This window comes from Staurois parvus, unplaced genomic scaffold, assembly GCF_062004578.1.
Source record: "Staurois parvus isolate SC_StPar_1 unplaced genomic scaffold, SC_StPar_1.0 ptg000860l, whole genome shotgun sequence".
Classification (NCBI taxonomy): Eukaryota; Metazoa; Chordata; class Amphibia; order Anura; family Ranidae; genus Staurois; species Staurois parvus.
In genome coordinates this window covers 4524896-4552586 of record NW_028318656.1, presented here as the reverse complement: position 1 = coordinate 4552586, position 27691 = coordinate 4524896, and the positions used below count along the sequence as shown (strand labels likewise).

The 27691-nt window shown below is 42.8% G+C and overlaps 1 protein-coding gene across 1 annotated transcript in view; it reads left to right on the top strand.

Annotated features, from left to right (window-relative positions):
• Positions 1-27691, top strand: part of LOC149443472 (DNA (cytosine-5)-methyltransferase 3A-like) — a 94018-nt gene that overhangs the window by 5695 nt on the left and 60632 nt on the right. The window contains exons 3-7 of the mRNA XM_089655704.1: positions 3963-4034; positions 8602-8748; positions 18445-18519; positions 22790-22867; positions 25006-25050. Coding sequence (XP_089511830.1) covers positions 3963-4034; positions 8602-8748; positions 18445-18519; positions 22790-22867; positions 25006-25050 — 417 coding nt within the window. The remainder of the gene's footprint in view (positions 1-3962; positions 4035-8601; positions 8749-18444; positions 18520-22789; positions 22868-25005; positions 25051-27691) is intronic.

The window sequence follows — 27691 nt, the reverse complement described above, 5'->3', positions numbered from 1 at the left end:
GGGAATTTTCCTTCATTTTCTGTTTCAGAGATGCAAAAGGAAGTTGGAGGAAATCTGCCAAAGTAAGGGGAATTCCCATCTTAGACAGTTGTCCCCGGAACAGGCATCCCCATTGGAAGATTTTCCTTCACCTCTTGTTCTGGGGAAAACTATGAAATATGGGATTTCCCCTCACTTTCCTTTTCTGTAACAACGGCCACAGTCTCTAAAGCAAAAAAAGCAAAAAAAATTTGCTTAGAGATATACTTTAAACACTTCAGGATTTTAACCGCTTCCGCGCTGCTCTATAGCAGAAATGCTGCTACACGGCGGCACGGGTGCGCAAAATCATGTATATACATTCGCGTCCTCGGCTGTCAATCACCAGGTTCAGGCCGATGATTCGCCGCCAGCACCCAACGATCTCCGAGGACTTCCCACAAGGAGAAACCTGTATGTAAACAATACAGATCTCTCCCCTGTCAGCTCCTGCACATTGCTTTGTATGGCTCTGCATAGCACAGCCATACAAAGCAGTGTGTTTATAGTGAAACACACACACAGCCCCCATAGTGAAACAGCACACGTGTTAACCCCTTCCTGCCCAGTACCATTAGTACAGTGTCAGTGCTTTTTATTAGTGTCCCCCAGTGTCAGAATGCCCACCTCAGTCCCACTATAAGTCGCTGATCACCGTAAAAAAACAAAAAAACAATTCCAGTATCTATACTGTATCTAAACATTTGTGAACGCTATAACTTTCATGTAATCCAATTAATTTACACGTATTGGGATTTTTTTTAGCAAAACATGGAGCAGAATACATTTTGGCCTAAATTAGATGACAAAATTAGATTTTTTAATTTTTTTTTAAACTGGATTTTTTTTATAGAAAAAAGTAAAAAATATAGTTTTTTTTTTCAAAATTGTCAGTCTTTTTTTCGTTTATAGCACAAAAAATTAAAAACGCACAGGCGATCAAATACCACTGAAAGAACGCTCTATTTGTGGGAAAAAAAGGACATCAATTTAATTTGGGTGAAACGTTGCATGACCGTGGAATTGTCAGTTAAAATAACGCAGCGCTGTATCACAAAAAATGGCCTGATCAGGAAGAGGGGGAAAATCCTCTGGAGGGCAAGTGGTTAAAAAAATAACAAATGAAAACAAGTTCTTTTTAAATAAAAGGCATTCCACTGTAACCCCTTATTAACCCATAGCTAACCCTAATCAGCTCAGAATAACTCTTTCCTCCACTATTATTTTTTTATTATTTTTTGCTGATTTTTATTTTAATTTCTATTTTTTTCCTCAATATACAGATTTAGTTTTTTCAGTTTCACAAACAATTAAATAAGAAAAGTTTAATTATTTTTAATGAGCTATAAAATACCACGGACCATACACCCATATATTTCATTCATTTAGCCTGCTGGCTGAATGAAAGAAATCAGATTTCTATATCACTACGGATGAAGAAATTCTTCCTTCTTCAGCTATTGTATTCTGACTGCTGGCACCATTCAACTTGGTGACCTGACTTCTCTACTGCAGTTGGGCAATGCAGCCTCCACACTCCCAGCCTGTGATTGGACAGCACAGGAGCAGCAGACTGATAATTTGTATCTGTTCTCTCCTCCTTTTAGCATGTTTCTTGTCAGGACATGTTTATGTAGCACATCTAATTGGCTTCCTGAGCTGCATCCCCCTTCCCTTGTAGGAGTGTTGCTGTGCAATTGATTACTCCTGAGCTGCGTCCCCCTTCCCTGATAGGAGTGTTGCTGTACAATGGATTACTCCTGAGCTGCGTCCCCCTTCCCTGATAGGAGTGTTGCTGTACAATGGATTACTCCTGAGCTGCGTCCTCCTTCCCTGATAGGAGTGTTGCTGTACAATGGATTACTCCTGAGCTGCGTCCCCCTTCCCTGATAGGAGTGTTTCTGTGCAATTGATTACTCCTGAGCTGCGTCCCCCTTCCCTGATAGGAGTGTTTCTGTGCAATTGATTACTCTTGAGCTGCGTCCCCATTCCCTGGTAGGAGTGTTTCTGTGCAATTGATTACTCCTGAGCTGCGTCCCCCTTCCCTGATAGGAGTGTTTCTGTGCAATTGATTACTCTTGAGCTGCATCCCCCTTCCCTGGTAGGAAGTGTTGCTGTGCAATTGATTACTCCTGAGCTGCATTCACTATATCCAGTCCCCCACAGTACACAGAACATGGAAATGCAATTATTTTAGTAAATATAAACTGCTAAATACCTTTTCTCATAAGCAGTATAGAGCAGTCTTGTGACTTCTATCAGTGTCCAGAAGAGCACTGGTTAAAGCTTGTAGGAGGAGTTTTCTTTCTGCTCTAGCAGGATGCAGAACCCCTGACCTCTGTCTGATTAGCTCTGTGCTGATCACATAAATATATCTAGCAATACACACTAAATTGAGCATGTGCAGCATGCCCCCAGGGCTCTGTACTATCATTATTTTGTGTTAGGGTAAAAATAATAGTAATAATAAAAAAACCCCCCAAAAAACACCTAAACCTAAACATCTAAACCCGAACAAATAAAATACATCATTATTATAATTAATAATATTATTAACAATAATAATAATTATTATTATTAATGAATAAATAAATGTAAAATAAATACAAAAATAAATAAACAATAATCATATATAAATACTTGTAATAGTAAATTAGTATATTAATAATAATGCATTACCTTAACCCCAAAACCTAAAAAAGTAATAAAAGATTTATATAGCGCCAACAGTTTGCTCAGCGCTTTACAAAATCAAGGGAGACAATAAAGCAACTACACAGTTTAATACAAGAGGTTTAGGAGGGCCCTGCTCCTTGGAGTTTACAATCTAAGATATTTTTTTATTATTATTATTATTATTGCCCCCTTAACCCTCTTGTATTGAACTGTATTGTTGCTGTATTGTCTCCCGTTATATTGTAGCGCTGAGCAAACTGTTGGTGCTATATAAATCCTGTATAATAATAATTATTGTTATTATTGTTATTATTTTTATTATTACCCTCCTAACCCTCTTGTATTGAACTGTATTGTTGCTGTATTTTCTCCCGTTATATGGTAAAGCGCTGACCAAATAGTTGGCGCTATATAAATCCCGTATGATAATAATAATTATTGTTGTTGTTATTATTATTAATAATAATAATGTATTGTTCGTGTGTTTATTATTATTACTAATATTATTATTAAGAATTTATTTCATTTTTAGGTTAGGGGTTATTTATTTATTTACAATTTATTTATCATGATTTTTTTATTTACATGTGTATTTATTTTATTTATTTAACAATTATTTATTCATATACTATTACTATTTTTTATTCTACGTTTTTTCAGAAAATCACACAAAATGCGTGCAAAAACGCGTCAATTGCGCGTTTCTATTCTTTTCTATGGAATAAAAACACGCCAAAAATGTGCACATCTGCCCAAATCGAGCTCCAACAGTAGCTCCAAAACTTTTTTCAGCTTCAGGCATTTTGCTTCATGCGATGATGTGAACCATCTCCATAGAGTAGTATTGATTTTTTTCTGCCTGAGCGTTCTGGAGCTTCGAGCTTCGCGCTACAAAACGCTCAGGTGTGAATGCAGCCCTAATGAAGGATGTATGAGGGGCAAAGGAGGAGAAAGAGATTTGGTTTTAAATAAGGGACGGAAGGTGAGTGACTGACTTGGTAGTGCACAGGGGCGGACTGACCATTTGGAAACTCGGGCACTGCCCGAGGGCCCGGGGTCAGTAAGGTGCCCCATGAGATGCCCCTGGTACCTTTTTCATAGGCTTTTTTGAGTTTGGGCAAGGACACAGGGGCCCCATGATCCTCTATTGCCCGGGGGCCCCATGAGTTGTCAGTCCGCCCCTGGTAGTGCAGACTGGATTAGGATTAGTCGGCCATAGCTGCTCCCCTGAGCAGGAAAGTCTTTATATTTATTGTCCTTTTTTCTAGAAGATGTGATATGCATGGAGTCTGATTGTTCCAGAACTGAAATGGAGGAAGCTAATGAAAGAAGCAGCGAAGGTACTTCTTTATCACTGTTTTTATAAAGATCGCATACTTACGGTGCCTTAAAAAAGTATTCATACCCCTTGAAATTTTCCATGTTTTGTCATATTACAACCAAAAACATCAATGTATTTTATTGGGATTGGATGTGATAGACCGACACAAAGTGGCACATAATTGTGAAGTAGAAGGAAAAGGAGAGTTTTTTTTTTTTTTACAAATATCTGAAAAGTGTGGCGTGCGTTTGTATTCAGCCCCCTCTACTCTGATACCCCTAACTAAAATCTAGTGGAACCAATTGCCTTCAGAAGTCACCTAATTAGTAAATAGAGCCCACCTGTGTGTCACTTAATCTCCGTATAAATACAGCTGTTCTGTGAAGCCCTCAGAGGTTTGTTAGAGAACATTAGTGAACAAACAGCATCATGAAGGCCAAGGAACACACCAAACAGGTCAGGGATAAAGTTGTGGAGAAGTTTAAAGCAGGGTTAGGTTATAAAAATATCCCAAGCTTTGAACATCTCCCAGAGCATTGTTCAATCCATCATCCGAAAATGTAAAGAGTATGGCACAACAAACCTACCAAGACATGGCCGTCCACCTAAACTGACAGGCAGGGCAAGGAGAGCATTCATCAGAGAAGTAGCCAAGAGGCCCAAGGGAAATCTGTAGGAGCTGCAGAGATCCACAGCTCAGGTGGGAGAATCTGTCCACAGGACAACTATTAGTCGTGTACTCCACAAATCTAGCCTTTATGGAAGAGTGGCAAGCAGAAAGTCATTGTTGGAAGAAAGCCATAAGAAGTCTCATTTGCGGGAAGCCATGTGGGGTACACAGCAAACATGTGGAATTAGGGGCTCTGGTCAGATCAGACCAAAATGGAACTTTTTGGCCTTAAAGGCAAAACGCTATGTGTGGCGGAAAACTAACACTGCACATCACCCTGAACACACCATCCCCACCGTGAAACATGGTGGTGGCAGCATCATGTGGTGGGTATGCTTTTCTTCAGCAGGGACAGGGAAGCTGGTCTGAGTTGATGAGAAGATGGATGGAGCCAAATACAGGGCAATCTTAGTAGAAAACCTATGAGAGTCTGCAAAAGACTTGAGACTGGGGCGGAGGTTCAACTTCCTGCAGGACAACGACTCGGAACATCCAGCCAGAGCTACAATGGAATGGTTTAGATCAGGGGTGTCCAAACTTTTTTCAAAGAGGGCCAGATTGGATGAAGTGAACATGGTGGAGGGCCGAACATTTTTCCAAACATTCTTTGAACCATTACAATTAAATGCAAATAAATTATTTTATGCCAAGTTACCGTATTTTTCGCCGTATAAGACGCACCTGACCATAAGACGCACCCTAGGTTTTAGAGGCAGAAAACAGGAAAAAAAAAATTCTGAACTAATGGACTGCAGACACAGTACAGGAGATGACCAGAGACTGCGGACAGCACAGGGATGACCAGAGACTGCGGACAGCACAGGGATGACCAGAGACTGCGGACAGCACAGGGATGACCAGAGACTGCGGACAGCACAGGGATGACCAGAGACTGCGGACAGCACAGGGATGACCAGAGACTGCGGACAGCACAGGGATGACCAGAGACTGCGGACAGCACAGGGATGACCAGAGACTGCGGACAGTACAGATGACTGCTGACCTTTGGGGAGGTGGGGAGCGGGTACCTGAATTTGACAGGTACCCACTCTTACTTCCGCAGAGTTTTTGTTTGATCTTACCTGTTCCTCGATCCAGCCGCGCGCTGTCTTCCCGGCTTCTGTAATGGCGCTCGGCACGACAGCCGGGTGCCCAGTGCGCATGAGCGAGAAGCACTTGCGCTTTGTGATTGGTCCGGCGGCTTCTGGGATCTGTCATGTGTCCCAGGTACCGCCTTACCATTCACAAAAAGCACCGCTTCTTGCGCATGCGCACTTGGCACCCGGCTGTCATGCCGAGCGCCCACACTACAGAAGCCGGGAAGGCAGCGCGCCGCTGGATAGAGGAACAGGTAAGGTCCCGCTGCAGAGCTGAGCGGCCGGCCCGGTATTCTGACACGGTCGCGGTGGAAATACCGGACCGGCCGCTCCATATTCGCTCCATAAGACACACTGACACACTGACATGGAGGGCCGTATTAAACCGACCCTCGGGCCGTAAATGGCCCGCGGGCCGGACTTTGGACATGCCTGGTTTAGATCAAAGCATATTCATGTGTTAGAATGGCCCAGTCACAGTCCAGACCTAAATCCAATGGAGAATCTGTAGCCAGACCTGAAAATTCCTGTTCCCAGATGCTCTCCATCCAATCTGACAGAGCTTGAGCGATTCTGCAAAGAAGAATGGGCAGAAATGTCTCTATCTAGATGTGCAAAGAGACATCCCCATAAAGACTTGCAGCTGGAATTGCAGCTAAAGGGGGTCCTACTAAGTATTGATTCCGGGGGGCTGAATACAAATGCCGCCACACTTTTCACAGATTTATTGATCACAAATGTTGAAAACCATTTCTCATTTTCCTTGCACTTCACAATTATGTGCCACTTTGTGTTGGTCTATCAAATCAAATCCCAATAAAATACATTTACGGTTTTGGTTGTAACATGTCAGCACGGGGAACATTTCAAGGGGCAGGAAGACTTTTTCAAGGCACTGTAAAACTGGAGTCAGTTATTTGGACTTGTTCAATTTGGCCATTAGAGGGCGCAAAGTATCACAGAAAATTCTTATGATACTTAGCCCCATCTAGTGGCTCAATTTGGTATTTTCCATTCAAGTCAAATTATTTGTCCAACAGGGGAAATAGCCTAATAACATTCTTGCTTTTTTTTTGCGTCATTTGCATAAAAGGATGTACAGGCAATAGTAATAGATGTATTGCAATGCAATGCAGTTATTTTAATAAATACACACTGACTTCTCTTGTCTCACTGAAATTCTAGAGGCGGTTGATACAATGGTCAGTCTCTGAAAGATGCAGAAGGGTGTGTAGCACTACCCCTTTAGGAGTAGCTGAAGATTTGGGTCCTCCTATAGTCCTGCACAGCCAGGCAACATGCATTCTCCACAGACTTGCATTCCCAAGACAGTAAACAGTCCTTGAGATTAGCTTTTTTCATTTTATTAGGGGTATTGAAATTGGATGGGGTAAGGGGTGTATAGGATGCCCAAGGAACAGTAAACTGAGGACAACTTCCTGGCAACTATATACAAGTCCAAGATAGAAAATTCTCTTCTGGGAGAGCTCTCCAGCCTCTCCTGGTGTACCACCCCAGACCCTAGATAAATCCTATTCTTTACCCAGCTGTCTGGAGGAATCCCTGGGCAAGGGGACCCAGTGCCTGACACTTTAAGTTGAACAGTCCCAGGTAAGAAGCCAATCAGGTTTCCCACTAGAATGCTCTTTCCCCTTAGCTGGCCCAGGAGCTACAGGATTACTCACTCAGTCCTTTCCTGTAAGCTGGTGGGTTAGTGGCTGCTTTCATGCCTTCTGCTGGGCTGGTTCCTTTCCTGGCACCACAAGTGGTCCTCCTTCCAAGAACTGGTGAGGCTGAGCGATCCTCCTTTCTAGGTCCCGGCCTGTAGGTAGGCCTCTTCCCACTGGGCCCCCTCCCAGGCTCCTGCATCTCAGCCTTCCTCACATCTTCTATCGAACTATAATGTTGCTGAGCAGGCTCAATCACACTTAAAGGCTGCCGTGGCCCTATACCAAGCCTCCTGCTTGGGGATTGGCCAGAGTCCTTCAAGTGTGTAGGCCAGCCCCTCCTCACCCCCGCCCACTGCTTCTAGAATCTTCTACAAGATTCTAGAGCAGGGAGAGGTATCAGTGAACTGACCTGTAGAGCCCGCAGCCCTGATCTAAGGCTGACCCAGCTGACTATTGCCCATCTAGAGAGGCACTACAGGTGACTATGTAAAACTTTTCTTAGTCATTCTAAAATTGGCCATAAATGATTCATGTATTTTTTGGAATGGATTCCCCATCCACATTCTAGATGGATGAAGCAATCCTCCCTGCTGCGCTATTATATGCTGACAGTGGGAGCGCTCCACAGACAGAATACACCGATTAGCACTGCAGCCAATTGGCTACATGTGCTGATCGAACACCAATTTGACAAAAGTCCCATTCAAGGGTAATTGATCACTAGATTGACTCCTCTCATTTGGGAATGGGCATAGATGTATCTAAATTTGTGCGGTCATTGCTGAACAAGACGACTTTTGATCCATCTATGGCTAGCTTAACTTGTTTCTCTGTAAACAATTGAAATACTTTTTCCCTCAAACATGAAGTCTGGGTTAATTAAAAAGTTACCCTTCCATTGGTTCCCCCACTGCACTGCAAGGACTAAATGTTCATTCATCTAGAGGAGGGGTGTCAAACTGTAGGCCCTCCAACTTTTGCGAAACTACAAGTCTCATCATGCCTCTGCCTTTGGGAGCCATGCTTGTAACTGTCAATCTTGCAATGCCTCATGGGACTTGTAGTTTGGCAACAGCTGGAGGGCCACCAGTTTGACACCCGTGATCTAGAGGGATTGGAATAGAGTGAAATACCGCAATTCTCCCACAGGTTTCCCCTGCCCTGGACGACTGGTACCTCAAAGCCGCTTCTCTTTGCTACCTAACTGGTCACAGATCTCCAATGTCATCAACAAAGCCCTGCACCTCTGCAAAGAGCGCCACCTCCACGAAGAGTCAAAGTGCGGAACAAGGAGTGGTAAGTTGTAATGTTTAAAAGATCACCAAAGGCAATTCTGGTGACTATTCCTATGCCCTCTGCCTGTCTTTCTTGGGTACAGCTTCCAGAATTCAGGTCCTTTTTACTGTATTACATAAGCTGGATTCAGTGGCATAATGTTGTTTGTCAGTGCTTGGGGCAAGGCAAGCAATTTACACCTCCTAACAAGAGAAAAAGAAAGAGAAAAAGAGAAAGAAAGTAAGAAAGAAAGAAAGAAAGAGAAAAAGAAAAAGAGAGAGAAGGAGAAAAAGAGAAATTGAGAGAGGGAAAAGGAAAGAGGAGAGACAGAGAGAAAGAGTTAAAGAGAAAGCGATAAAAATAAATAAAAAGAGAGAAACAAAGAGAAAAAGAGAAAAAGAAAGCCCATCTTGTATTGAACTGTATTGTTGCTGTATTGTCTCCCTTTATATTGTAAAGCACTGAGAGAATTGTTGGCGCTAAATAAATCCTGTATAATAATAATAATGGAGATAGAGAGAAAGAAAGAAAGAAAGAAAGAGAAAGAGTTAATGAGAGAAAAAGAAAGATAAAGAGAGAGAGAAAAAGAAAAAGTGAAAAAGAGAGAAAGAGAGAAAGAGAAAGTTAAAAAAAGAGAAAGTGAAAAAGAGAGAAAGTGAAAAAGATAAAGAGGAAGCAGTGCTCCAATCATATCAGGAAAAAGAAAGAGAAAAAGAGAGAGAGACAAAAAGTTAAAGAGACGGAGAAATAGAGAGAGCGAAAGAGAAAAAAAGAGAGAAATATATAGAGAGAAAGAGAGAGAGAGAGAAAAGAAAAAGAGAGAGGAGAAAAAGAAAGAGAAGGAGAGACAGAGAGAAAGAGTTAAAGAGAAAAAGAAAGCGAAAGAGGAGAGACAGAGAGAAAGAGTTAAAGAGAAAGAGAAAAATAGAAAGAGACAAAGAGAAAGCCCCTCATGTATTGATCTGTATTGTCTCCCTTTATATTGTAAAGTGCTGAGAAAATTGTTGGCGCCATAAATCCTATATAATAATAATAATAGAGACAGAGAGAAAGAAAGAGAAAGTGGTAAAGAGAGAAACAGAGAAAAGAGAAAGAGTTAAAGAGAGAAAAAGAAAGATAAAGAGACGGAGAAAAAGAGACAAAGAAAAAGAGAAAGTGAAAAAGAGAAAGAGGAAGCAATGCTCCGATCACATCGGAAAAAAAAAAGAAGGAGAAAAAGAGAAAAAAAAAAGAAATATAAAGAGAGAAAGAGACATAGAAAGAGAGAGAAAGAAAGTGAAAGAGAAAGCAGTGCTCCGATCATATCTCCCGCACACCACCCGATGTTCTCTAAGGGCCTGGCTGGGATGGGACTTGTGGAGGCATCCGGTGTGAGCTGCGTGCCACCTCCTCCCCATTGCTAGAGGGTAGCTGGCTCTGCTCCCTACATGTGGGCCGGACTGAGAGAGGAGCGGCAGAGGAGTCTGAACTGGGATCTGTGCGGTCCCAACTGAAAGTGCTGCCGGGAGTCCAGGCCTGGCCCAGGGTGGAGAGGGTGGTGGCAGCAGCACAACGTTGGTCATCGGGCAGCTGACGCCATGATTGGACAATGGTTAGTCACAGTGCGGGACTCAGAATGGCATGGGACCAATTTCTGCGACCCTTTAAATTTTGCACCCTGGGCGACCACCCCAACTGCCACAAACCCCTCCATGCTACGCCACTGGCTGGATTTTTCTCTTGTCCTCCCATAGGTTACAATCAGAGCCTCTCTTTATACTTAAAGTTTTTTAAAGTCCAACCAAAACTGATATATCAAAATTCATTGTGAACAACTGCTGTAGCTATCGCCAATCCAAATATTGGTCCGCCCCTGGGTGGCGAGTGTCTTTTCAGGGTTTAATGCTCGTTGAACTTGGTTGGGGTGCATCGAGAGTAAGCCTTGGGATACTCCAAATTTAGTTTACAAAGTAGCAGAGGACACTCTGTTTTAACTAGATTCTTCAGGGTAACCCCCTTCTTGACTAGCAATAGTTGAACACAATAACTCAGGGGACTCCAAACACAAGACCAGTCCTAAATCAGCAATTCTGGAGTAGGTGCTCAAAGGGTTAAACAGTGACAGTCATTGGGATCTCTCTCCCAAACATATACTCACAATGCCCCTGTGCACTTGGGTGCCTCTTTCCAATACAAGCCAGACACTTCTCTTGTGAGCATCCAGGCCAGATCCTCAGTGAACCTCCACTCTAAAAATGGCTGCAGCTTCACTCAAAAGACAGGCCTCCAGCTATACCTGAGCTGAAACATTGATGAACTCCTGCAGACTTCAGCAAATCTACCCAGAAGGGCGGCAGCCACTCTAGCTGGATCTTCTCCTCTTGGACAAGGACCCCATTGCTCCAGACCCTAGATCAGAATTTCTTACCCTTTTCAATAGAGGAACCCTTAAAATAAATTTCCAGTCACAGTGAATCCCCTGCTAAAAATACATTTATCTACAATTCATGATACATTATTGTGATGGTCAGTAGGAAGAATACTCCTTACACTTGTGTTGAATGGGAAGATTTCCCCTGATTTCAGATAGCTAAAAAGCTAATTGGTTTAAATGGGAACTTATTTTAGAGGCAAATTTGCCTATTGCTCAAGGAACCCCTAGCAACCTTTGGAGCAATTCTGGTTAAGAAACCCTGTCAGAGACTATTTTGGCACCCCTCTGGCACCTACTGGGCTCTCTCCCTTAGGGATTGGCTGTGACCACATGAATAATCAGGTCTAGTGTCTGCTTCTTTCAGCCCTCTACATTCTAGAATCCACTAAAAGGCAGGGAAAGTAGCTGAGCCTGCAGCCAGCAAGACTCAGAAGAGCCTAAAATAATCACACATTGCTCCTCTGGTTACAGGGGAGCTAAAAGAAACATTTACCTGAACCTCTACAAGTATAATATAAATTTTATGGGACGATCTCCCCAGGTCTCACTGCTCCTAAGCTCCCAATCACTACTTTTCACTGTGGTCTAGCTGGGTACCAAGCCCAGGAGCCCATTTCTGTTCTAGACACTAAACAACGAGCTGCACAATGATGAGGTCACCTGGTCCAACAAGGTTTAGTCAATAGACAGCACACGCTGCACCCTTCCACCTTATCTCCACATCCATTCAGGCTTAGTTGTGGAGATTAAGCTTGACTAAGCTTGGAAAGGTGAAGCCCGTTAGCTGGGCGGCCCTAGGTGGAAGGGTGCAGCGTGTGCTGTCTGTTGATTAAGCTTTGTCACATCACGGTGGTGTCTACTGAACTTACAGGAGACTTATGACATATGGACTAAAGGGACGGAGATGCACACACTAATGTGGGGACATCTCTCTGCTTTAGGAGGGATGGAGCCACATACTACTTTGTGATAACAAAGCCATTGTTGGAGGGGAAAAGACACAAACTGCTCCAGTGATATATTTTTATTGTGGAAGGAACAAAGACAAAAACTGCTGTAAGCAATTGTACCCATTGCAGGAGGGTCAGAGACACAAATCATCACTCATTACTACACAGTTTGATTTACTAAAGGCAAATACGCGGTTTAAGATAATTAGAACTAAGGTGCAGCGCTATGCATTACATACAAAATACATAAAAAGACACAAAATATACAGAAGTATCAACAGATAGCAAAAAGTCCTTCAAGATAGTCATTAAACATCTTTCCGTGGACAGCCAGTTAAAAACCACCTTGGATGTGATCAAAATCATGGAGTAGTGCCAAAGAAGATACCCTCCACCTGGGGTTGCCATACCTACCCACTTTGACTGAGGACCAGGGGCGGATTGACAACTCATGGGGCCCCCGGGCAATATGGGATCATGGGGCCCCTGTGTCCTCGCTCACACTCAAACCACACCCAAAAAAGCCTATGAAAGGTACCAGGGACATCTCATGGGGCCCCCTACTGACCCCGAGTTCCCAAATGGTCAGTCTGCCCCTGGTTGCCACCTTATCCCTTTAAAACCGAACACATATTATTTACACATGTTCTGTGGCTGATTAAGCTGGTAATTAAACTCACTTAGTGCCTTATCTGCATTAAATTAGCCTCAGAACCCATGTAATTAATATGTGTTTGGTTTTAAAAGGATAAGGTGGCAAGCTTACCTCCGCCTCCACCCAGCACATACAGCCTCTTACCCCAAGATGTTGACCACCAAAGTTAAGCGGTCAAAAAGTGTTCATGTATCATAATGGTATGTCTGGACCTCCAGGATACCATTCGCTCTCGTAAAGTAAAGAGTCACCTCTGCTGGTACATGTTACCCTAAAGACACACATCTCTATCCTGAGCAGTCAGAAAAATGGTTTAGAGGTCGTCAGACTGTTGGAGACATCTGGTTGATCTGCCCAAATGCAGGTGCTGTGCTAACTATGGACTTGAATAAGACAGGCTGTGGGTAGGCGTTCCATTAAAGTGGACGGAGGCTGCAATACTCACCTGTAGAACTCCTGAGGATTCAATCAGTAGTGTTGCCCTGTGAGGATGAACTGAGTCACCTGAAGGAATTGTGCTGTAGCCTCAAATACAGCAGTGCCCCTTGCAGTTTCTCAACGTTCACTAAGCTAAGGAAAATTTTCTTTTGTAAAGTAAAAATTCCCTTGCAAAGTAAAGAGCCTATTTGCCTTTAGTAAATCAACCCCAAGCTCTGTGATCATAGTTACATAGTTACATAGTTAGTCTGGCTGAAAAAAGAGAAAAGTCCATCCAGTTCAACCATTAAAAAAAAAGGTTATAATCCTACACCCACGGTTGATCCAGAGGAAAGCAAAAAAACCCAGCAAAGAACGATTCAATTTGCTCCTGCTGGGAAAAAAAATTCTTCCTGATCCCCCGAGAGGCAATCGGATATTCCCTGGATCAACTTTACCTATAAATGTTAGTATCCAGTTATATTCTGTGTATCCAAGAAAGAATCCAGGACTTTTTTAAAGCAATCCACTGAGCTGGCCACAACCAACTCTTGAGGGAGTCTATTCCACATTTTCACAGCTCACACTGTGAAGAAACCTTTCTTAAAATTGATCAATTGTAAGCTCTGAGAATTCAACAGTTTTTCTACTGTACAATTGAAATTCAGTTTTCATTTTGGATAAACAAATTCAGGGTTAAACCTTCTTGTAGGGTTAAAGTGCTCCTAGAATTTCATCCTGTTGCCCTGAATGATGAGCCTAAGACTCTGTATTCCTTTTATTCACTGACTGAAATCATCCCTCTGTCTTAGCAGTAGCTCTGCCCCACTCAACTAATCGGCCACTGAGTGGGACTTTCCCTACATGACAAGTGGTGTCAAATCTCAATGGCTGGACCCTAACCTGAGGGATTAGTACCCCAGACCCCTACAGGAATAATGCCTTTATTACCCTGATGTACACCTGGGGCAATTTGTCTATCGCCTAAATTGGCCACCCCCAGTGATGTCTGTTATGATGAAACGCATCGGGCAGGGCCAGAGAAAGTGATGCCATCATACTAACCAGAACCTGGAAGTGGGCTGCTGCTAACCACGGAAGGAGGATCAGATGCTTTGACACTTTGTTATGTACACTGCCTGTGTTACCCCTATAGAATGTTTTAACCTTTTATTAAAATTGGAAGTCTTATGAGAGTTTCCTCTTTTTATATATAATCTAACGGAGTTCTTTTTGGAATGAAGTGAAGGAGAAATTGTGTATGTAATCCAGCGACAACCCGGTGTTAATTCTTAACAAACGTATGAGACCGTCCTTGCACAGGAGGTCTCACCATTTGGTAAGGTATATCCGCTCCAAGGGCGGACTGACCATTTGGAGACTTGGGCACTGCCCGAGGGCCCAGGGTCAGTAGGGGGCCCCATGAGATGCCCCTGGTACCTTTTTCATAGGCTTTTTTGAGTTTCGGCAAGGACGCAGGGGCCCCATGATCCCCTATTGCCCGGGGGCCCCATGAGTTGTCAGTCTGCCCCTGATCCGCCCCCACTGTGGTGTCTGGTGGAGGCTCTTTCTATTCTCAGATTGGTGGAAGATTCGGCCTGGAGGCTCTTACTTCCCAACTGTACTTATTCATCACACCAATATTTTTTGTTTTGGCTTTATTTCATGGATCTTGGTGTTGGATATTTTGTATTGTTTTTGTGTATGGGGCTATTTCTGTGATATAGACCATCACGTTAATTAATCTTTTTATGTAATATTGTGTGTGTTTACTATGTTTTTTTTTCGCGAGACTCTTCGTATTGAGAAAAATTCATAAACCGATACACGATTTCCCATAGTAATGCATTGAAAACCAATTCATCCGTTCCGGAGGTCAGAAAAAAATCAAAAGAAAGTCTTTTATCTGTTCAAACCTCTTTATTATTATTATACAGTATTTATAAAGTGCCAATAGTTCGCTCAGCGCTGTACATTACAAAGGGGGACTGAACATGTGACAGAACAATACCAATACAATGCAAAACATGAGGGGATCGAGGGCCCTGCTCTTTCGAGCTTACAATCTAGGAGGGAGGGGATGGTGGCACAGGAGGAGATAGCTGTGGGGGATTGAGTGGTAGGAAGAGTGGAGGAGGTTGGCAAGTTAGCAGGGGGTGGGGTAGGCTTCTCTGAAGAGATGGGTTTTCAGGGTGCGCCTAAAGGAGAGGAGAGTAGGTGATAATCTGATGGGTTGGGGCAGGGAGTTCCAGAGGCTGGGTGACACCCTGGAGAAGTCCTGGAGGCGGGCATGGGAGGAGGAGACCAGGGAACTAGAGAGAAGGAGGTCTTGTGAGGAGCGGAGTGTGCCTGTTGGGTGGTACTTGGATATTAGGTCAGTGATGTAGTTCGGGGCAGTATGGTGGACAGCTTTGTACGTCAGCGTTAGGATTTTGAATTTGATCCGGTGCACAATCGGAAGCCAGTGGAGGGATTGGCAGAGGGGGGTGACGGAGATGGAGCGGTTGGAAAGGTGAATGATTCTGGCAGCCGTATTCAGGATTGACTGAAGCGGGGATAGCCAGCGGCAAGGCAGGCCAGTGAGGAGGGAGTTGCAGTAGTCGAGTCGTGATATGATGAGGGAGTGGATGAGCTGTTTAGTGGTTTCTGGAGTTAGGAACGTGCGGATTTTGGCGATGTTGCGAAGGTGGAGTCTGCACGAGCTTGTTAAAGATTGGACTTGGGGCTGGAAGGATAGGTTGGAGTCCAGAATGACACCAAGTGCTCTGGCCTGCGGGGCGGGTTTGATGGTGGCGTTGTTGGATGTGACGGAGAAGTCAATGGGGGTGGTGTCCGGGCTGGGGGGAAGACAAGAAACTCGGTTTTGGAGAGGTTCAGTTTAAGGAAGTGGAGCGACATCCAGTCTGATATGTCGCTCAGTAGGTGTGTGATTCGGGCAGAGACCGAGAGGGAGAGGTGGGGGGTTGAGAGATAGATTTGCACTTTAAAGACATAAATACTGTAGAGGGACATGATTAAAAATTAATTTGTACATGCATTGAAAACCAATTAATCTGTTCCGGAGGTCAGAAAAAAAGTAACACAAAGTCTTATCTGTTCAAAACTCTTTATAAAGTGCACTTTAAATGCATAAATACTGTACAGGTATATGATTAAAAATGAATTAGTAAATGCACTGAAAACCGACTAATCCGTTCCGGAGGGCAGAAAAAAGTGAAAAAAAAAGTATTTTATCTGTTCAGAACTCTTTATAAAGTGCACTTTAAAAGCATAAATACTGTACAGGGACATGATTAAAAAAAAAATCATAAATGCATTGAAAACCAATTAATCCGTTCGTATTGGAAAAAAAATTTGTAAACCGAGCCATTATTTTCAATGGATTTTCATTTGTAAACCGAAAATTATGTTAACTGAGGTACGTCTGTAGTTATATTATCACCAGTTGTTGCCTGACTGCTTGCCTGGCTAGTACTCTATATATGTTCATTTTGGTATGCCCTATGGAATATATGCAGTCAGGTCCATAAATATTGGGACATTGACACAATTCTAACATTTTTGGCTCTATACACCACCACAATGGATTTGAAATGAAACTAACAAGATCTGCTTTAACTGCAGACTGTCAGCTTTAATTTGAGGGTATTTACATCCAAATCAGGTGAACGGTGTAGGAATTACAACAGTTTGCATATGTGCCTCCCACTTGTTAAGGGACCAAAAGTAATGGGACAGAATAACAATCATAAATCAAACTTTCACTTTTCAATACTTGGTTGCGAATCCTTTGCAGTCAATTACAGCCTGAAGTCTGGAACGCATAGACATCACCAGACGCTGGGTTTCATCCCTGGTGATGCTCTGCCAGGCCTCTGCTGCAACTGTCTTCAGTTCCTGCTTGTTCTTGGGGCATTTTCCCTTCAGTTTTGTCTTCAGGAAGTGAAATGCATGCTCAATCGGATTCAGGTCAGGTGATTGACTTGGCCATTGCAGAACATTCCACTTCTTTCCCTTAAAAAACTCTTTGGTTGCTTTTGCAGTCTGCTTTGGGTCATTGTCCATCTGCACTGTGAAGCGTCCAATGAGTTGTGAAGCATTTGGCTGAATATGAGCAGATAATATTCCCGAAACACTTCACAATTCATCCTGCTGCTTTTGTCAGCAGTCACATCATCAATAAATACAAGAGAACCAGTTCCATTGGCAGCCATACATGCCCACGCCATGACACTACCACCACCATGCTTCACTGATGAGGTGGTATGCTTAGGATCATGAGCAGTTCCTTTCCTTCTCCATACTCTTCTCTTCCCATCACTCTGGTACAAGTTGATCTTGGTCTCATCTGTCCATAGGATGTTGTTCCAGAACTGTGAAGGCTTTTTTAGCTGTCGTTTGGCAAACTCTAATCTGGCCTTCCTGTTTTTGAGGCTCACCAATGGTTTCCATCTTGTGGTGAACCCTCTGTATTCACTCTGGTGAAGTCTTCTCTTGATTGTTGACTTTGACACACATACACCTACCTCCTGGAGAGTGTTCTTGATCTGGCCAACTGTTGTGAAGGGTGTTTTCTTCACCAGGGAAAAAATTCTTCGGTCATCCACCACAGTTGTTTTCCGTGGTCTTCCGGGTCTTTTGGTGTTGCTGAGCTCACCGGTGTGTTCCTTCTTTTTAAGAATGTTCCAAACAGTTGTTTTGGCCACGCCTAATGTTTTTCCTATCTCTCTGATGGGTTTGTTTTGTTTTTTCAGCCTAATGATGGCTTGCTTCACTGATAGTGACAGCTCTTTGGATCTCATCTTGAGAGTTGACAGCAACAGATTCCAAATGCAAATAGCACACTTGAAATGAACTCTGGACCTTTTATCTGTTCATTGTAATTGGGATAATGAGGGAATAACACACCTGGCCATGGAACAGCTGAGAAGCCAATTGTCCCATTACTTTTGGTCCCTTAACAAGTGGGAGGCACATATGCAAACTGCTGTAATTCCTACACCGTTCACCTGATTTGGATGTAAATACCCTCAAATTAAAGCTGACAGTCTGCAGTTAAAGCAGATCTTGTTCGTTTCATTTCAAATCCATTGTGGTGGTGTATAGAGCCAAAAATGTTAGAATTGTGTCAATGTCCCAATATTTATGGACCTGACTGTATATAGCCAAAAACAGAGATGGGTATCAATAAAGACATTTTCGGTATGTACAGTGTAAGAATTACCCAGGGCTGAAGTACACTGTATATGACCAGAACATACTAAAGTCTTGCTCTCATCCAGATGTCACCTGTGTAGAGTCAGATGATGACATGTCTGATGATGTTCAGGAAGTCTGTGAAGAAAGCTACATTAAAGGTATGTCCTTCCTATTGGTTTCAAAATGTCATGAAATCTAAAATAGTAATGATTTATATAAATGGCTTGAAAAAAATAAACTTTGCTAGGATCTAGCACGACAGGCATAAAGTTGGTCATACCATGCTCAGGACGTGGCAATATGAGAAGGGAAGAGATATCATAATTGCCCTTCACCCTTTGCAACTCCGTGATACACACTGCAATCTGATTGTATACTCTCCAGCAACGAAGTAGTATTAAGGTGGGTATAAATCAAATGAATTGTTCAGACTGGCAATCCATTGTTAGTAAATGTAAAGGCGTTTGTACAATCAGAAAGTAACATGATTGCTCCCCCACAGGTCACATATTGGGGATTTCATGTAGAATGTTTGCTGTGTGAATATGACAAATATCCACACAGTCTGGGTGAAAATTGCTGTATTTTCTCTAATATGTGTAATTCCTATATTTTCAATGCCACCTAGTGGCCATAATGCATTCCTTTCCAGGAATACCTCAATCAGGAAACAAAAAGATTGTGGTCACTAGATGGTGCTCCTTCTTGCCCTTATTTTAACATATAATGGAGTACCTTTAAACAGAACAAAAACAGAGGCCACATAACCACCCAAAAGTTTTTTCCTTCTACTCGTTGTTGGCTGATGGAGTGAAATAACTGCATTCAATACGGTTCCTGTTTAGTCCAATGATCACATCCTGCAACCCCCCACTTTGACTGGTTACTACATCCTGCAACCCCCCACTTTGACTGGTTGCCACATCCTGCAACCCCCCACTTTGACTGGTTACCACATCCACAACCAGGGGCGGACTGACCATTCGTGCACTCGGGCACTGCCTGAGGGCCCGGGGTCAGTAGGGGGCCCCAGAAGATGCCCCTAGTACCTTTCATAGGCTTTTTTGGGTGTGGTTTGAGTGTGGGTGAGGACAGAGGGGCCCCATGATCCCCTATTGCCCCTAGGCCCCATGAGTTGTCAGTCCGCCCCTGTCCGCAACCCTCCACTTTGACTAGTTACCACATCCTGCAACCCTCCACTCTGACTAGTTACCACATCCTGCAACCCTCCACTCTGACTAGTTACCACATCCTGCAACCCTCCACTCTGACTAGTTACCACATCCTGTAACCCCCTCTTACTTTGATTAGTTACCACATCCTGCAACCCTCCACTTTGATTAGTTTCCACATCCTGCAGCTCCCATACTTGGATTGATGGCAACAAACTCCGTCACTTGAAATGATTAGTACATCCTTCAAGCGTCTACTTGCGCTAATTACCACATCCTGCATCCTGTCCTTTGCTTTAGGACTGATGACCATATCTCATGCCAATTTGGAATCATAACCATATCCTGCAAAATCTCCACTTGGACTAATGACCACATCCCACCACACTCTACTTAATTCAATGCCCAAATTCCCTACTGCACTTGGGCTAATGACCACATCCCACCACACCCTACTTAATTTAAAGCCCAAATTCCCTACTGTGCTTGGGATAATGACTACATCCCACCACACCCTACTTAGTTTAATGCCCAAATTCCCTACTGTACTTGGGATAATGACTACATCCCACCACACCCTACTTAGTTTAATGCCCAAATTCCCTACTGCACTTGGGCTAAAGACCATATCCCGCCACACCCTACTTAATTTAATTGCTAAAAATTCCCTACTGCATTTGGGCTAATAACCACATCTCACCACACCCTACTTAATTTAATGCCCAAATTTCCTACTGCATTTGGACTAATGACCACATCCCACCACACCCTACTTAATTTAATGCCCAAATTCCCTACTACAGGTAAGGTAATGACCACATTCCATCCCCACTTGGACTAATGACCAGGGGTGGACTGACAACTCATGGGGCCCCCGGGCAATAGGGGATCATGGGGCCCCTGTGTCCTTGCCCACACTCAAAGCACACCCAAAAAAGCCTATAAAAGGTACCAGGGGCATTTCATGGGGCCCCTTACTGACCCCGGGCCCTCGGCAGTGCCTGAGTGCTCAAATGGTCAGTCCGCCCCTGCTAATGACCATATCTTATTTACCTATCACTTAAGCCAGCCATAGATGGTTTGAATCTCGAATGGTTCAGCAGGGCCCGGCTGAAATTCAATTTATCTGTGGGCAGGCTGGTTGTATTGAAGTCATCGATCAATTTCAGTACAACCAGCCTATTAGATTTTTTTGCATGAGATTACTGCCAGTGGCTATAGGGAAGGCTTCACACCCACAAAACATAATAGCTCTGCGGAAGGTCAGTGTTACAGGAAAGAAAATGGTATTATCTACGGCTTGCCTTAGTCTAATGTTTGCAACCCCCCCCACCACCACCACCTTGGACCATCGCCTGCATGTCACACCACACCAATAACCACATCCTGAACAGACTGGCTACCATGCACAGCCACACCAGATTTTGCTTTATCCAGTTTTAATAAATCAATCCTAAGTTCTCTTATCGTACTGTACTAAATAACATTAGCTGGCATTTTCGTATTAACATTTCAGTAATCACAAGGAATAGTCTAGGAGCAATAATAAAAGTAGGAATAATAATCTAGGAATGCAACGGTTTTGATAACTTCACTTATTTTCATGTCCACCTGTGCTTTAAATAAATTCCAGTTGAAATTCAATTTCCATTTAAGATAAACAATTCCTGACAATGAAGAATTAAACATTCATGTAGGGACAAAGTGCTCTTAGAATTTCATTCTGTTGCCATGCATGATGAGCCTGAAACTTGTTTTTATTCATTTTATTTCCTGTCCAAAAACTTCCCTCTAAGACAGACAATAAGCTAAGACAATAGCTCGACCTTGGGCTTTGTTTACACCTATGCTTTTTGCTTTTGATCCGTTTTTTTAAGGCCTTTTGCATGGTGCTTTGCGTTTTTGCCGCGTTACTAGCGCATTTCGCATTTTTTTCAGCTTTTTTTTTTTCGTTAAAGTGGAACATTTTTTTTGTTGGGCAGAAAAAAATTCAAAATGCAAAACACGGCAAAAACGTTCCAAAAACTCACTACATGGGTTTCAGCAGCTTCTCCATTGAACTCTATTGTAGCAAAAATGCTGCTTTTTACATTTAAAAAGTCCCTAACCCTTTCCAAAATTGCAGCATAGATGTGAACATGTCCCATAGAAAACCATGTTAAATGGACTGTAGTGTATTTTTGCAAAAAACACTAAGAAACGCATTGGCGTGAACCAAGGGTAATGCCTAGTACACATGATGAGAATATTGGACGAATGATCACCTGTTTTTCTTTTGCATGTTAGTCTCCATATCCAAAATGAAGAGGTGACTCAACTTACGAAAATTCTCGTACGACAGAATAGAATTTCGGAAGTGATGTCATGTATTGGATTGTATTTGTATTGTATTTTAGGACGACTACTGTACTGATTAACCCCTTCACGCTGGCCGCACACAAATGTGCGGCCTCCCAGCATCTGGGCCTAGACGCCGAGTGGTCGCACATTTGCGTTCATGTAAGAAAAAACATATGTGCTGAGAGCGCATGCCCTGCGAGCATGTCCGGTACTCATGGAAAGGTCCTGGTCTGCTCTTTCGATCAGGACCTTTCCTGATCATGTGACCACCGTGATGTCACGGCGGTCACATGATCCCTAAACCATGCCCACCCGCCCCGCCTCCCGGCGTCTGAAACTCTTAAAGGGCCGGGAGGCGCTGGCGGGAAGAGGTTAAATGAAAATTGTATGATCTGATATCGTACAAGAAAAATGTTTGTCCTTTCGGTTACTGTCACATGAACTATCATGATGGGCTCTCAAAAGCTATTAATAATCAGATTATCGTACAATTGCTCCTCTTACAACATTTTTATCGTGTGTATGGGCCTTTACTCATTCAATTTGATGGGGACTTTCCCTACAAGACAAATGGGGTAAATCCTCAATGGCAGGATCCTAACCTGACAGATTTGTGTCCCAGATCCCTACAGGAATAATGCCTTTATTACTCTGGCCGTGGTACACAGCTGGGACAATTTGTCTATCACCTAAAATTTTACCACACCGAACCTTGGCCTTAGTGATATTGGCCTTACTGGTTTTTCTTTGTCATTTGCTTGGTATATGTGAAATTTGTTTTGTGAAAAATATCAACAGCTAAAAACACAGATGGAAATCAATAAAGATCTTTTTAGTGCATACATTGGCAGAATTACCCAGGAATGCAATATACCGTGTATGATAAGAACATACTGTTGTCCTTGCTCTCATCCAGAAGATGTCATCTATGTAGACTCAGATGAAGATATGTCCGACGATGTTCAGGAGGTCTGTGAAGAGTACTACAATCGAGGTATTTCCTTAGTGTTGGTTTTAAGATATCAGAGAACCTAAAACAGTAAAAATTCTATAGCTAAGGAACTTTGTTAGGATCTAGCAGAAGCAATACCCATGACAGGTATAAAATGAGTCATACCATGCTGAAGATGTGAGAATGTGAGGGAGGGGTGAGGAGAGATACCATAATTCCATTTCATTCCTAGCAATCCCATTAACGTTGGGTATAAACTGAATGGGTTGTTTACCTGGCCTGTCCCAGTGCACCATTGTTGATAAATGTAAGGAAGATTGCACACTCTGATAGTAATATATGTTTCACCACATTGTGTTTTCTTCCCAATGATCAGTCATTGTGTAGTAATCTGTATTATTGTTATGTCCCTGCTCAATGTGCACCCTGCTGTCCTTCTATGTATAATGGAGTACCTTTAAAAGTGAGTACAAAGGCAGTCATGTTACCATCCAAGCTTCTTTTTCTTTCCAAAATTGTAAGGTGGATGGAATGATAGGTAGTCAGCATGCCTCCCACTTGGTCTCATGACTACATCCTGCAACCTCCCACTTCGGTGACAAAATCCTGCAACTCCCACAACTGGCCACTTGCACTAATGACCAAATTCTGCAATAACCCCCCCTCCCCACTTGGACCAATAACCATATTCTGCAATATGCACTTGGAATGACCACCATACCTAACCACTTTGACTGATGACCAGGGGCGGACTGACAACTCATGGGGCCTACGGGCAGTAGAGGATCATTTGGCCCCTGTGTCCTTACCCAAACTCAGGTACCAGGGGCATCTCATGGGGCCTGCTACTGACCCTGGGCCCTCAGGCAGTGCCCAAGTTTCCAAATGGTCAGTCTGCTGATGACCACATTCCACCACCACTTGGATAGCAAAACCCCCTTAGGAGTCGCTGAGTTTTTTGGGTCCCCCTATAGTTCTGCACAGCCAGGCAACACACTTTTTCTTTCACACTTGCACACTGGAGACCGTAAACAGTCCTTGAGCTTCTTTTTGTAGTTTTATTAAGGTGTATTGCACTTAGGTGTGGTTGAGGAGTATGCAGAATGCCCAAGGAACGGTAGAAACTTGAGGACAAACTCCTTAGCAACCAAGTACAGATGTGGATAAAGAGGATGAAAGTATTCTTTGAAGACCTCTCCAACCCTTCTGGTGTACTTCCTCAGACCCCAGATGAATCCTCCCCTTCACCCAGCTGCTCAAGGGAATCCCTGAACAAGGGGACCCAGAAACTGCCACTTCAGTAATGCAGCCCCAGATGAGGAACTAGTTGGGTTTGCCACCTGACTGCCCTCTCCCCTTATCAGGTCCAGGGGGTGTAGGTTTACTCACTCAGTCCTCTCCTGTAAGCACTGTGGGTTGGGGGCTGGCCTTACACTGGGCTGGCTCCTTTCCTGCCTCCCAGGCTGTCCTCTCTCCTTCCTAGCTCCTGCCTGCAGGTAGGTCCCTCCCTGGGCCACCTTCCCGGCTCCACACTCCAGCCTTCTCACACCATCTTCCACCTGACACTGACCAAATCCTGATCAGGTTCTCCAATAAATAGGACCTGCTCTAACCCCATGCCTCATGCTTAGGGATTGGTCAGAGTCCCCTGATTATGCAGATCCATCCCTCCTCATCCTCACCCACTGCCTTCTAGAAACTTCTCAAGCTTCTAGAGCAGGGGGAGGTATCAGGTAACTGACCTGCGGAGCCCTCAGCCCTGACCTAAATATATCTTGCTGACTCATACCAGGCTGCTATTCAGCCTCTAACTTAAAAAACTAGCTAGCTCCCCCTGGCTAACTAGAGGGGTGCTACAATCATATCCTGCAAATCTCTTATTTGTACTAAAGACACTACCTCCTTACACTAATGCCTTGCACTAATAGCAACACCCTGCAAAGTCCCCTCATGGACCTACATCCTAAAGTGACTCCACTTGGATTGATGACCATATGTCAAAGCCTCCCATTTCCTATTGACTTATGACCACTCCTGCAACCATACAACTTTCTGCTGACTGACTGCCCTATAGAAATCACACAACTTTCACTGTTATACATTTTAGTTTGAATAGTTTTTTGCACCACATGGACCTGGCTTTTCAAGATTGACCTAAAGCTTGCATTTATTTATAACAGAGAATCTCTTCAATGAAGTGAGACAGGGCATCAGAGATATAGAAGGTAAGTCAGAGATGTAGAAGGAGTATGAATTACTATGAGACACTTATAGTAGCAATACAATTTTGATTGCTTGTCTGTTTTTTTTTTCTTTAGTCCTCATGCACACAGGATGTTTTTGCAGCGGCTCTTTTTGGCTTTTGTGTTTTTTTTCTACAGTAGCCAGTAAACCCCCCAGCTTGTTATCCTATGTGTTCACACACACACGTAGACTGTAATCAACATTTTTTTGGCTGGAAAAAAGCCCAGGACTAGTGGGTTTCTAGAGGTGTTTTTTAGCTGTCAAAATGCTCTAACGCGGTAAATCGTGGCAAACTGGAGTTTTGGACTTTTTTTACCAAAAAATTATTTTTTTTTAAGAAAAAAATGCTAAAAAACGCAAACACGAAAAAATTTGAAAAAACCGCTGCTAAACACTAATGCAAAAATGCTAAAAAATGCTGAAAAACTCAAAACTTTAACGTGACTTTACACAGCTAACGTTATCAGCGTTATTAAAATGCTCCGTGTGCATGGAGACTTATTCGCAATTCAATTGAACAGAAATGAATATGATTATATCTGCAACTCATGATACATTGGTGTGATGGTCAGTGGGAAGAATGCTCCTTACACTCGTGGTTATCAGGAAAAATGACCCCCTTATAGATAGCTAAAAAGATCAATGGAGTTAGTTGGAACTTATCTAAGAGGCAGAAATTGCTCAAGGAACCCTTAGCAACCACTGGAGGAATCCTGGTTGAGAAACCCTGGTTTACAGCAACCTTTCTGAACCTTTGCAACATGGAGGAACCCTTGAAATATCTTTCCATTCCTAGGGAACCCCTGCTAAATATGAATATATCTGCAATTCATGATACATTGGTGTGATGGTCAGTGGGAAGAATGCTCCTTACACTCGTGGTCATCAGGAAAAATTACCCCCTTATAGATAGCTAAAACGATCAATGGAGTTAGTTGGAACTTATCTAAGAGGCAGAAATTGCTCATGGCTCAAGGAACCCTTAGCAACCTCTGGAGGAATCCTGGATGAGAAACCCTGGTTTAGAGCAACCTTTCTGAACCTTTGCAACATGGAGGAACCCTTGAAATAACTTTCCATTCTCAGGGAACCCCTGCTAAATGTGAATATATCTGCAACTCATGATACATTGTATGATGGTCAGTGGGATGAATGCTCCTCATACTCGTGGTCATCAGGAAAAATGACCCCCTTATAGATAGCTAAAACGATCAATGGTGTCAGTGGGAACTTATCTAAGTGGCAGAAATTGCTCATTGCTCAAGGAACCCTTAGCAACCTCTGGAGGAACCCTGGTTAAGAAACCCTGGTCTACAGCAACCTTTCTGAACCTTTGCAACACAGAGGAACCCTTCGAAATAACTTTCCGGTCTCAGGGAACCCCTACTAAATATGATTGAAGAATGTTCCTTACACTTGTGGTCATCAGGAAGAATGACCCCTGCTAAATATGAATGAAGAATACTCCTTACACTTGTGGTCACCGGACATCGACAGGAAGTCACGAAGCGACCATCTTGGAAGAGGTTTTGTCCATAGGAAATTGCGAATACTTCGAATGCTGGTTTTTTTACTCTGTTCATGTGAGCATATTTTAAAGTATATAGAAAGGATAGAAAGGATTTATAGAAAGGATATTTCAGCGTTGAGGGCATTTCACAATATTATTTTTGGGATAGCACCAATTTATTTATTAAATTCAGGGGAAGCAGACTGACAATCAGCCCGAGGTTACCCTTTGTATTCCTCATGGTGCTTCTAGTGGTTCATATATCCCTAGTTGTAAACCGCTGATGTAATGGTAAAATGGATTTTGACATGACAAATCAGTGCATTTTAGTATTGAATGCAATCCACCATATCAGTCCATGGATTTGATTAACCACTTCCAGTCCGGACACTTTCACCGCCTTCCTGTCCAGGCCAATTTTCAGCTTTCAGCACTATCGCACTTTGACAATTGTGTGGTCATGCAACACTGTACCCATATACATTTTTTAGGATTTTATGAAAACGGATAAAACTTTATTTTGGTGGTATTTATTCACCACTGGGATTTTTATTTGTTTTTGCTATATATATATGAAAAAGTCCAAAAATTTTTAAAAAAAGTGTTTTTCTTATACAGTTTTGCAAATAAATAATCATTCTTCATAAATTTTGGCCAAAATGTATTCAGCTATCTTTTTAGCAAGAAAAAATAACCCAAATTAGTTTATAACCAAAAATTATAATCTTTCAAAAAATGTTTTTACAGTTTTATTTTAATTTTATATATTAATATTTATGTTTTTTTTTTACATACTGTCACCCTAGCAGTACAGTGTCACCATAGTGACACTGTACTGCTTGTGGGGGGTGATGAAGATTTTTTTTTTACACTGATTGCTTTTACACCCATAAAGGCTGTAAAAGTAATAATTTCTCCCTTCTCTGGCTGCATTCTTGCAGCCATTGAGAAATACTGTGAGAGCTGTGCTTGGTCACAGCTTGTCACATGGTACAAGGCTGTTGTGAATAGCCTTGTACCATGTGACCTCGGTGATCATTCACAGATATCACACGTAGTAAGCAATGATGTCAGAAGTGACATCTTGCTTACTACTGTTCTTGTGATCACTG